At 53.4% G+C, this 12,070-nt stretch overlaps 1 protein-coding gene across 7 annotated transcripts in view; it reads left to right on the plus strand.

Annotated features, from left to right (window-relative positions):
- The window catches only part of SLC7A1 (solute carrier family 7 member 1), an 80,880-nt gene extending 69,064 nt beyond the window's left edge, over positions 1–11,816 (plus strand). For all 7 annotated transcript variants that reach the window (XM_078443256.2, XM_078443300.2, XM_078443330.2 and 4 more), the window contains 5 exons: positions 2,080–2,182; positions 3,914–4,131; positions 4,386–4,552; positions 5,173–5,281; positions 6,793–11,816. In XM_078443256.2, the coding sequence (XP_078299382.1) occupies positions 2,080–2,182; positions 3,914–4,131; positions 4,386–4,552; positions 5,173–5,281; positions 6,793–6,896 (701 nt within the window). In that variant the 3' untranslated portion in view covers positions 6,897–11,816. The remainder of the gene's footprint in view (positions 1–2,079; positions 2,183–3,913; positions 4,132–4,385; positions 4,553–5,172; positions 5,282–6,792) is intronic.
- Positions 11,817–12,070: the final 254 nt, after the last annotated feature.

The following is a 12,070-nucleotide window of genomic DNA, read 5'->3' on the forward strand; positions in this document are numbered from 1 at the left end:
GGCAGGCACTATCCCATTGCACAGAGATGCGAAGTGAGGAGGTACACCCACACCCAGTAGATCTGGCTCTTGGTTCCTGGTTTGTCTTTCTGCCAAAGTGGCTGGCTCCTTCCAGGGTGTGAGTGGCGCAGTGGGTCTTTTTGGTATAGTAGGACACGTTCAGTCTGTACCGCGGGGATTGCCATATAGCCATTGTTAAGACATTTGACCACCTTACATGAACGAATTGCTGTTAGTAGTATTTATGCCCTTAGCAAAGTGTGCTTAGTCGTGTGGATTAATGTTATATAATGAAAGAAAGCTGGTGTTTCATTATTTAACACATTTGTTGTGTCATTGTACAATCTTGACAGTGCCCTCAGTGGTTAGGTTAAGGGACACCGTATGTCAGGATGTGACCAGTATATTTAAGAGGTTAAGGAATTGGAAATAGCAAATGTTTTTTCAGTATTTACATGCAATTTGATTATATTGAAGACTGGCCTTTAATTTCCTTCCTGTGCTGATCAAGGGAGATCAAATTACAATCTTTAAAGTGACTGGAAAGCACACGCGTTCGCCAAACCGGGGATTTGCTCCTTCTTTTCATTTGGCGGGGGTGGGAAATAAGTGTGTGGTTTTCGAAAACCACCCCACGTGGGAACAGTGTGGCTTGAGTTTCTGTGTGAGTGGGAACGTTGGCATCTGCGGCATGCACGGTCGGGTACTATTCTCGTTGTCCATCAGGCCCGGCATTGCCCTTTGATCCTGTTGTTGAGCCCCGGTTTAAATTTCTTGTAGTCGGAGCGATCTATAGGGGCTTGAGAAGCATTTGTGGAAAAGTCATGGCTTTGTGTTGATGTTTTAACTTGCGTTGTTTGCATGTGATATTTGAAAATATCCCAAAGTAGATCTATCCAAGTTTGTTGTTTTTTTTTTTTTTGTTTTTTTTTTTTAACGTTTATTTATTTTTGAGACAGAGAGAGACAGAGCATGAACAGGGGAGGGTCAGAGAGAGAGGGAGACACAGAATCCGAAACAGGCTCCAGGCTCCGAGCCGTCAGCACAGAGCCCGACGCGGGGCTCGAACTCACGGACCGTGAGATCATGACCTGAGCCGAAGTCGGCCGCTCAACCGACTGAGCCACCCAGGCGCCCCTCCAAGTTATTTTTTAAATGGGAAACTTTCCACGTATACCCACATAAATAGAGATATATGCTCTCATAAAGATTACAAAAGATTTTCAAATAATCATGCATGTTGTATTTTTTTTTTAAGTGGGGGTCATGGTAAAGCTAATGCTATTGTTTGTGGAAGTAACACTGCTTTCCATGCTCATCTGTCTGGGTTAGGAGCCCCTGTGAGTCCTCCCAGAGCACTGGACTTGACTTCACCCACCTGCTCATTACTGTTGCCTGCTGATGCCTAAGTCTTAGATGATTCACTCAGGGAGGCCAGAGGCTATCTGGTCTGCCCTGTTTGTTGGTGTACATGTAGTGCTCATTGACTGGCACACCCTCAATGAGTGCTGGGTGGATGGATGGATGATGGATAAGTGGTTGGATGGCTGGCTGGATGGATAGGTGATGGGGGATGGATGGATGGATGGATGGATGGATGGATGGATGGTGGGTAGATAGATGGATAGATACACCTGACTGTGAGTCTGCTTGGTACAGAGAAAGACACCCTGAACTCAGAGCCACAAGCACCTAGCTGAGATCCTGACTTTTCCACTTCCTGGCTGTGTGACCTTAGACAAGTCTCCCGACGTCTTTGACTTCAGTTTCTCCCACCTGTAGAGTAGGGATAGCTTGCAAAGTCGCCGTAAGGATCAATAGAGGTCATGTTGATCAAAGTACTCTCTCTATAAATGTTAATTATCATCACCGTCTGCTGAGGACTGTGTGTGTGATTTAATTCTGAGCTTTTCTTCCTTTTAAGCAATATCACCATGTCTTTGCATGGAAAGGGCTGGGGTGAGAAAGCAAGTGAAAGCAACATCCCCTGTGTGGCCTGGATCACGGATGGGTGGTGGTTCTGGCTGTAAGTGTGCGTAGAGGGCCATCCACGGATCCTGATGTTTGTCTCCTCCCCAGCTGTGATGGCCTTTCTCTTTGACCTGAAGGACTTGGTGGACCTCATGTCAATTGGCACTCTCCTGGCTTACTCTTTGGTGGCTGCCTGTGTGTTGGTCTTACGGTACGTATGGCTCTTCTGGGTTCCGTGGCAGAAAGGTGCCCCCTGTTAGCCTTTTAAAAGATCAAGTGAATCGTTTATACAGTGTACATTTTAGGTTGTTGGTAGCTCCTTTGGGAACTCTCCTGGAGAGGGTGGGATTCGGTGGTTGAGAGCCTAGTTACGGAGAACGTCGTTGAAGAGGAAGAGTCAGGGCACCCGCCTCTCACTACTACGTGCCCTCATTTTTCTGGTGAGATATTGGGAGGATAGAGACAGGTTCTCCGCCCAACTGTCGGGCCTGGATCCAGGGAACAGAGTTTTTGCAGGCTTAGGGGAATGGTTTCGGTTCGGTCCAGGTTCTTAGTTCGGAGGGCACTGGCACGGGGGACTAGCCTTGGTGGGAATTGGAGGAATCCAAGTTGTGTGGAGCTGAGGTCAGTGTGGTGCTTCTCCAGCAGCATTGCACTACCACTGGAGGAGTGAGCTGCTGTGTGGGGCGCGGAGCGGCCAAGGTTGATGACGTTCAACAAGACTTTGCAGGTTCTGGCTGCTTTAGCCTTGTGTGGTCCAGACCAGCCCCAAGGATGGCCATAATAAAGCAGCTCTGGGCCTGGGCTTGGTGTCCCCTTCCCAGCTGCTGCAGTGCCCTGCTCCCAGAGCACCCCTCCCCCCCCCCCCCCCCCCCCACTCCAGTTTTCCTTGCTCTGAAAGGACAGGGCTCTCCTTCCTCACTACCAGGAGTGGCTCAAGGGAGCACTTAGCACGGGAATATGGAGTCATGGAGACTCTCAACGGTGGTCACCTGGAATACTGGCAAGATCCTTAATCCCATTTCTAACGTGCTTAGCATCACCATGTATGTCAGGCCTCAGCTGAGCCTCAACAGGGGCTGTGTGGAATCAGCTAAAACTAGTTTGCTAGTTTTCTGACCACGTATTCCCTCCTAAGGGCTCAACACTGGCGTCTTTTCCGAGGTCCCCTCACATTCTTAATTGACTGGTGTTAACATAAGCGAATCAGTGAAAAACTGGTTAAGTATCTTTATGTTCACTCTTACATTATATGCAAAATAATTCCGCAAGCACTCTTGTTTTTCACAGCTGGTAGAAACGATTTGAGCTCTGTTGTTTTGGGTGGAAGATAAGGAGCCTCATTTAATATGAATGCTTTACTTGCAGGAAGCTCGTGTCTTGGAAATCAGGCCACAGGCTCAGTCCTTCAGCCAGCTGTATAAAGTTATTTATTCTAAGGCATTTGGAGTTTTAAAATAAATTGATCCAATTAAGTCTCACAAACAGAATTTCTCAAATCCGTCAGCGTGCAGACACGTTTCTCTGGCTCTCTAGACCAAGTGGGATCCTAATGTTACTGCGTTCTATTTCCGTTTGTATTTTTAGTTCCCTTCTAAAAAGGTTCTGTTGGAAGTGGCCTAATATCTTAAGCATCCAAGGGCCAGTGCTACTTCTCAGAGCAAGAGAAACCACGTCAGGACATTCCTCTGGGCTGGTTCACGGGGGAGGTCAAATCATCTCAAATCCGAGACGCCAAGGAGGGTGTTGCCCAGAAGCGGGAACAGAAGGCTGGGACTCTGCTCCCCTCCTCTGGATCTGCTTTGTCAGAGAATGCGTCATCCTGACCATCTTCTTCCCATTTTATGCTTTGTGTCCTGGGCAACTTAGGACTTGAGTTAGTGTGTGTCCTCCTGCCCTTCTAAAGCACATTTTGGCGGTCATGCACTGCGTTTCTTTACAGGTATCAGCCAGAGCAGCCTAACATGGTATACCAGATGGCCAGAACCACCGATGAACTAGATCACGTGGACCAGAATGAATTGGTGAGCACCAGTGATTCCCAGACAGGCTTTTTACCAGAAGCAGAAAGGTTTTCTTTGAAAACCATACTTTCACCCAGAAATATGGAGCCTTCCAAATTCTCCGGGCTAATTGTGAACATTTCAACCAGCCTCATAGGTAAGAGCCTGCCCTTCCCGTAAGGTGTTTGGGGTCTTGCTCGTCGGCATTGTATGGTTTCTTGTCGCTGGTGGTGGAGGCAAGTGCAGGAAAGGATAAGCCTGTGTCTTGCTGCTGGACCGTGGTGGTGGTTGATGGCTGCAGAAGTACAGCCTCCCTCTCCATAGGTTTTGGGGAAACTGAGGATATCTGTGGGGATTTGAAACAAGATTGAATTGCGCCTCTCTCTCTCCCTCCCTCTCCCCCCTCCTTAGCAATTCTTATCCTCACCTTCTGCATTGTGGCTGTGCTTGGAAAGGAGGCACTGACAAAAGGGGACCTGTGGGCAATCTTTATGCTCACCATATCTGCCCTTCTCTGCTCAGTGGTGACAATCATCATCTGGAGGCAGCCTGAGAGCAAGACCAAGCTCTCCTTTAAGGTGAGCAGCTCTAAGGGGCCCCTAGGGAGCCGCCTGGCAGGTTCCCGCACATGTGCCACGGACCGCGGGCTCTGCCAGGCTCGGGTATCTGCGGGGGGGCTTGCCGGCCAGCCTCCGAAAACATGAGACGCAGACAGTACCTGCTGAGGGGGGCCGGTCCTGAAGGAAGGCACCCTTCCCTGCCCTGCCTCTCAGGTGTCACAGCACACCTCTCCGCGGGGGCTTTTCATCCATGGATCCAGCGGGATCGCATGGCGTCACCAAGCCTTGGAGGTGACACAAATAATAAAGCAGTCCACTGTTGAAGATAAGTGGAAGTCCCTCTTCTAGCCCTTTCTTTAGCAGGAGAGTAGGAAGGGGGGGAATCAGAATAGAGCTCACTTCGGCACTTAGTAGCTTAGAACCAGACTCCCACCCGCGCTGCCCGCGTGTGGGCACGTCTGTGTGTGTGCATGTGGGCTGGGCTATGCTCACTCCCTCCTCCCCATGTAAATCACACAGTCCGTCCGAATCTCGGGGACGCTATCGTTTCCTAGGTAGTTTCGCTAAAGGACTCAAAAGGCGTCGTCCCCACGCGCCCCTCTCCCTGCAGACTTGACACTCACCTGGTATCTTTGCAGGTGCCTTTCTTGCCCGTACTTCCCGTCCTGAGTATCTTTGTGAACGTCTATCTCATGATGCAGCTGGACAAGGGCACGTGGGTCCGGTTCGCAGTGTGGATGCTAATAGGTACGTGAGATCTTGGATTGCACTGTGACGGCGTCTCTCAGAGCCCCCCCCCCGCCCCCCCACCAGTCCCCAGAGCCGGTGCTGTGCTGCTCAGTCCTCTTTCCTGCAACTTGGCTGGGTGCCTCTTGTCATTGAGCCTCCTTCCCTTCAGATTTCAAAACGTAGTGAAAACACGTCGTCCGCGGTTTTCTCTCAAAAAGGACCTTCTAGTAGATTGTGGGTCCTCCTCTCCCCTTCAGATGCTTTTCATTTTAATAGCTCTTGGCTGAACTAGTTATGTCATTGGGCGCAAGTGGAAGGTAACAAGAGCGAGGCTGTGAGTCTGCTGTTGACAAAGCACCGATTCACCTCCCCTGACACGAGAAGGCCTAGACCGTGCCTCCCCCGGCCTGGCCAGTAGCTGCCCACTGGCCCACGTGGGCTGTGCGTGTTGGTGGGGTCTGTGGGAGGCTTGGGGGTGACCGTGTGGTTGGTGGCCCTGCTGGGGGCTGACCGTGGCCCTCCCCCTCCCTGAGCGTCCGACACCAGGGACTACGGAAAATGGACTCAGACTCCATCCTTGGCACTGATACCTGGGGAGCGGGCCTCGTCTCTCGCCCCTCGGCGTCCCCGGCAAGAGCAAGGACTCCAGGCCTGTGTTTTCTGCCAAAGCCCTCGGCCCTGCGTCACCACACTTAGGGGCAGATAGCTGCCGCCTCACGGTCGTGCTCTGCAGGCCCCACGTCCGCACGGTGTAGCCTGAGCTGGTTCCACAGATGCCCCCACAGAGCCTTCCTGGGAGAGAGCCGGCTCGGGGGGAGCTGCTCATTCCCGCGTCCCAGACGTGAGCTCCCGGGATGTGCTCCAAGCCGTTGGCTTCTTTCCAGGGCTTTTGGTGGCTGAGCCCTTCCTTTAAGGCCCGCTCTCCTTGCGTCCCTGACATGGGCCCCAGTCCTTAGGTGGCTAGTTAGAAGCTCAGATCTCTGGGCCCCACCACAGACCTTTGGAGCCCCCGACACTGGAATGGACTGAGAAAACAGAGGCAGTCAGGGCCGTGGAGGCCACACGAATAGCCTGGGGAGCCCTGGTTGGAACAGTCCCACCCCTGTTGGAAATCCCACCCTTGCGGGAAACAGTATGACTGCTGGAGCGTCCGTCCTGTCCCCTCCAGTGGCCGCGGGGCACCAACTAGGTGGTCAGTGGATGAAGCTGAGGGACCAGCACCCCTCCGGGGACCCCCAGCTGCTCCCCCTGCTCAGGAACTGCTCCAGTGTGAGGCTGCCCCTGGAGCGTGCCTTCGCTGCCTGGAGGGGCGAGACCGAAACCTTTGCAGGCTGGAGCGGAGGAGTCCCGTGTGTCTCCAGATACAGAAAGTGAGCCCACAAGGGCTGCTTGCTGTGGGCGCAGGCCTGGGTCCGGCAGCACGGAGAGACTTTCCCGCGGGGCCACGTGACTCCCCCAGAGCTGCTCTGCCCTCTGCCCTTGAGCCCTGCCTGCCCTGTTCACTCCCGGTCTCTGCTCTCGGCCCGCAGGCTTCATCATCTACTTTGGCTACGGTCTGTGGCACAGCGAGGAGGCGTCCCTGGCCGCCGAGCAAGCAAGGACTCCTGACGGCAATCTGGACCATTGCAAGTGACACACAGCCCCGCCCCCAGAGGTGGCAGCAGCCCTGAGGGATGCCCGCAGAGGTCCGGGAGCACCTCGCTCTCTCCACCAGTGCATCAGGACCCCCCCCCCCCCCCCACATCCAAGCCCCACCGCAGCAGAAGGTGCAGCTACTTGAAACACAGCCTCGGCCCACAGCCCGTGTGTCTTGCACAGACTTGCCCCGTGGCAGGTGGCACCAGGTCCCAGTCACCTCTCTCAGCAACCCGGCTGGGGCCATTTGGCTGTGGTTTCCACTGTGTCTCCTGACATCCCTCTGAACAAAGAGAACAGCTCCCGTCCTCGCCGGCTCTGTGTCCGTGCTGCTGCGGCCGCAGAACGGCGGCCACCTTTTCTCGTCACCTTGGGAGTCCAGGCCCCCCCACCCAGGACCGCTCTGGCACTGAACACGTGCATACTCCACACTTTCCGCAGCCACCTCCCTGCTCAACCCTGATGGCCGACCGTACACGCAGGATGAGTCACCCAGACAGTGCGTCCCCAGTAGTGCTCCCCCCGGAGCCAAAGGACAGCTTAGAAAGGAGAAGCAGGACTGGTTTCCTTCTCCCACTCCTGTCCTCTGTGCTTCCAGAAGGGGTCGTGAGGAACGTGAGCCCTCCCTCACTTCCTCTTCCTGGCACCGGCTCTGCCCCGACAGCTGACGGAACCCGGCCCGCTCCATGGTGGCACCGAGGCCACCGCGGGAACCAGGCGGAAGGACCGAGGGCTGGCCGGCTCCGTTCCTCACGCCTGAGCACAGGGCCCTCCGCCAGCTGTGCTCCCTCCGGGCCCAGGCCAGTTCTTGCTGCTTCTGGCGTCTTGCACGGAGGCGGCGTGTCCCGAGCAACCGGAACGTGACGCTGCGTTTACGTGGGCCTGGCCTGAGATCAGCAGAGCTTAGAGCGCTGTTCTCTGTGGGTCTCTGCCAAGCGCTGACTCCCTCCCTCTGGCGCGTGCGGGTCAGTTTCTCGAGTGTTGCCAGGCTCCCAAGGCAGGCGTCTGCTCCTCCTGACGCGACGGTGGCCGGTCCTCCCAGCTGCTTCTGGCCCCTGAGGTGATCTCTTTGGCCCTTCTCTTCTCTGTAATCAAGCTGAGTCCCGTCAGCATCTGTGAATCGCTCCAAATTAAGTTGGCGCTTAGTATTAACTTGGAAAATGGCCAAATATTTACTCGGTGTGGGGTCCGTGCGTAAGAATTTGGGGTCCCGTTGCTGTCCCTGTCGTGTATCTGTTGTCCACAAGCTGCAGGTTTGTATATGGGTTTGTAGCCCGGGCGCGGACCTCCTGTCTCCATAAGTTTTAAGCTGGAGAGCCAGCTGGGGTCCCTGTACACAGCGTGCCCTCTCCCACGCACCGGAGCACTCCATGGCTCACACACTTCTTGCCGATAGGAGCCTGAGGAAACACGAGCACTGATTCCATCTTCCTTCCCATTCGAGTGTGGCTCAGGAGCCAGAAGGGCCCCCTGTTGATGGCAGGTGAGGGACACGGGCCTGTGGATCCCCCGGAAAATGTAAATGCTGCTTTTGAAGCCCAGACTCCCGTTTCTTCCCCTTCTGGCCTTTGACACAAATATGGTAGAACGAAGCCTGATAAATCGGCGGCACTTGTCTCATCTCCCTCAGTGGCTCCTTGGAGAGAATTGCAGGAATTCACGAAGTGGCCAGGTGGCAGGGTCAGTCGGTGGGGGGTGGCGGCCCGCCTCTGCTCTAGGCCCCGGTCGCCTTGCCGGAAGCTTTATTCTAAATTATCGTTTGTGAATGTTACAGAGGGAGGGGCCTAAGAGCCCAAAGTGTGGGTTTCCAAAGAAAGATATTTAAATTTATGTAGATTGGTGCTGTACAATATTTTGATAAATATTAACTTATTTTGTTGGGGTTCTTCTTGTCTGCTGTCTTTTAGGGTTTGTTAGCTATTTGTTTGCTTGATTCGTCTGTTGTTTTTCCACATAGGCAAAGAGAACTTGAGGGAAAGAGAGTGCCCAAGACGGAAGGCAGAGGGAAGAGAAAAAAATTTTTTTTTAACTTTAATTTCTCTTTCTGAAATGTCTGTGCAAGAGAGCACACAACAGACTGTGTATACAGTTGACGTTTCAGCTGGCATCGTGGATCGTTCTAACAACCGACAAGGTGTGTTTGCCTGATAACAGACAACATGCCGCGGGGTGAGGGCCTCCTGGCGCGTGAGTCTCCCCCTTCCTCACCCCAAAGCCGGAAAGTGCCTCAGCAAGGCTCACCCGCGCGGTGGTGAAAAGCCCCCGCTGCCTCCCTGTCAGGGCCAGGAGCCTCCCGTTTAGGACAGGACACCTGAGGGGGCATGGATAAATAGTTGGCGAGGTCACTGCACTTCTGTTGAGAGTAGCTTCTGTGCGGTTGCCAGAGCTTTCCTCTCCTGTACACGAGGACGGTGATGTCGCGAGTGCCGTTTGGGGTAAGCCTCCCCCGTGTGGACAGGCTTTTTCTTACCCCAGCCTTCATGCCTTCTCCGCAAATACACACACATACACACACACACACACAGGCAAGAAATAACCACCAGAAGCGCCCGACAGTTGGCCTTCCCCCCCCACCCCTGCCTCCCCAGTCCAAGCAAGACTGATTCTCGGTGTCATGGCTTGGCCACTATTTTCCTACATCATCAGAAATCCCACACTTCTAGAGATGCCCTTCAGGGACGTTGTGTCTGCTTTTCTCTGTGGCCCGGCCCCAAACAACCCACGTTGGAAAGACCCTTTTGTGTTGAATAAGCAGCCCTTCCTGCCTCCCTTGGTCCCCCCGCCCTATGTGTTCTCACGACCCCGTGAAGACTCACAAGAAGCGAGCCGTGGAGCCCCAGGACCTCTGCTGAAGAGCGAGGGGTTGCCGGGGAGGCAGTCGGGCTCCGTGGGTGGGGGAGGCCGAGCCTGCTTCCAGGAGGACCGTCAGCAGAAGATTGGGCCTCTGCACACGCCTCAGCCTGCCCCACCGGCTCCCACCCCTCGGCCCAACTCTGGGCCCCGTTTGTTTTTCCGAGCCAATAGCAGGGAGCGATAGGGCCATCTTTCCCAAGCTGTTTCGGAAGGACTGCTGAACTGATACTGTTGCCAGAGCCCCTCGGCCCCCTGACTCGTGGTTTTGCTCCACTGAGTCACCTCTGTCAGGACATGGTCCCAGGTGCTGGTGCTGTGGTTCGGGTATCACAGCCCCCCTGCCTGCCACGTGTCCACAGGTGACCGCACCGCGGTGGGGGCTTCACCCACCCCGAGCTCCTCAGGCCCTGGCCTGCTCCCGTGTGCACACCCGGACGAGGCACCTGGCGGTCGTTCGTGGGGCTTCCTGCGTGGCCGTGGCCGCGACCTGGGCTCTGCTGTCTCCCTGCCCCTCCGTCCCTGCCATCCCCACCACTGAGCGGGCGTTCTGAATTGACTGAGGTTTGCAGTCTGCCCAGGATGGCCCCGAGCCTGACACCGGCATAGCACAGGGGCAGAATCTGGGCTCTTTGGGGGCGTGTGGGCATGCCTCGTAAAGGCCCCACCCGACTAGGTGGGCTTGTGGGCATTTCAGGGGCCTCGCCAACCTGCTGGCTCTGTGCCAGGGCCCATCTTCTGGATTCACGTGTCCTGCTTTCACACATCTAGTACGAGCCGATTGCTCTGTCGGCTCCCTAGGGCCATCTCCGTGCCAGGCCCCGTCCCCGAGGAGTCCTGGCACGGACGGAGAAGTGTTTCCAGGCACGTCGGCACTCTGCCGGACACAGGTGTGTGACACTTGTGTGCGGAACTGTTACAGAGTTACCGGCAGATGGAACTGAATATGTGTTACGTATATTTGTCACGTATAATTTAAGATCGGTGTTTGCCATCATCACGAGAGTATTGTAAGGCTCCTTAGGGAGAGTGAGAGACCTTTTGTTGGACTCTTGTGGACTTTTTTTTGGTATGAAGTGCTTTATCCAGTGGTGCAAGAGGATGCACTCCGTATTTCATCATCAGAGTTATGATGCCTAATGGGTTTGTAAGGCAAAAAAAACAAAAAACAAAAAAAGTCAACTGACTTCGATACTATATTCATCACTAGAAGCCAGAGTGTTTATGTGCCCGTCGCTTCATTGAGCGGCAGTGCTCTCTTTCAAGAGGGACGGGGACCAGCCAAGGGTCTCAGGGCACAGTTATCAAGGACCCCTCCTGGATCACCCTGTAAGTGTGTTGAACTGCCGGCTGAAAAACCCACATGAAATAAAGACCTTGGCTGTGAAGTCCAGATTGAATTTCTCAGGGTATGAGCATGTCCCACAGGGTCAGGAAGACGCGCTAAGACTTTGTTAAATTATTAACAAGGTATATGACTTTGTGTTTCTTGATGACAGACTTTTTTCTTTTTTAAAGTTTGGGATTTATTTTCCCGTTTGAGAAGTTGTAATATATGTATTTAAAATAAGTTTCCCGCTTAAGTTGTGCCTTTCAGCGTCGATGGATCTAAGAAGCACAGAGGGTGATGATCCTGGTGAGGGCTGGTTTATTCTCAAACCTGAAGAGCTGTGGTTTCTCCAGTAAACTTTTTCTTCTCCTGAACGTGCAGCCGTTGTTAAAAGAATTGTGTTTCTCATTCTGTAAATTGTATAATGTTTTTTGCTTGTTTGATGTTCTATTTTTCTAATAGTTTTCTTATAGTTTCTTACAATTGTGATACTAGATTAAGATTCTGACACCCAACTGCAAAGCAGCCTGTCTCTGCTGGCCCCTCCTGGTTTTATTTTAAGGACAAGCGTATAGGTCATCCATCACCTTTAAAAAAAATGTGAAACTGCTCTGTATCCCATTTTTGCTGACAACACTGTATGTTGACAACCTCCTACTATATGTTGTAAAATCAAACTATTTTGTGGTACATTATCTCATGCTTCTGCAAACTCTAATAAATTCTGTCTCAAGCATTGTGGCCGCTCACAGCGTGTTCTCAAGCATTGTGGCCGCTCTTGGCTGGGTCCCCAAGCCTGGCAGTGCCCCATAGAGAGTTCCAGATCTCGCCCTTTGCTTCTTGAGTCTTTTCCCGGTTCCCTACAGCCGGATGTTGTAATGCCCCGTTTTCCTTCGGCCATTTGGTGGAAACCCTCATTCCATGAAATAGCACCTCAACCAGGGAATCCACCCCCGCCCCCCGCACTCATTTAGGATCCCCTGCGGCTATCT

Source organism: Panthera onca, chromosome A1 (genome assembly GCF_046562875.1).
Source record: "Panthera onca isolate mPanOnc1 chromosome A1, mPanOnc1 haplotype 2, whole genome shotgun sequence".
NCBI lineage: Eukaryota > Metazoa > Chordata > Mammalia > Carnivora > Felidae > Panthera > Panthera onca.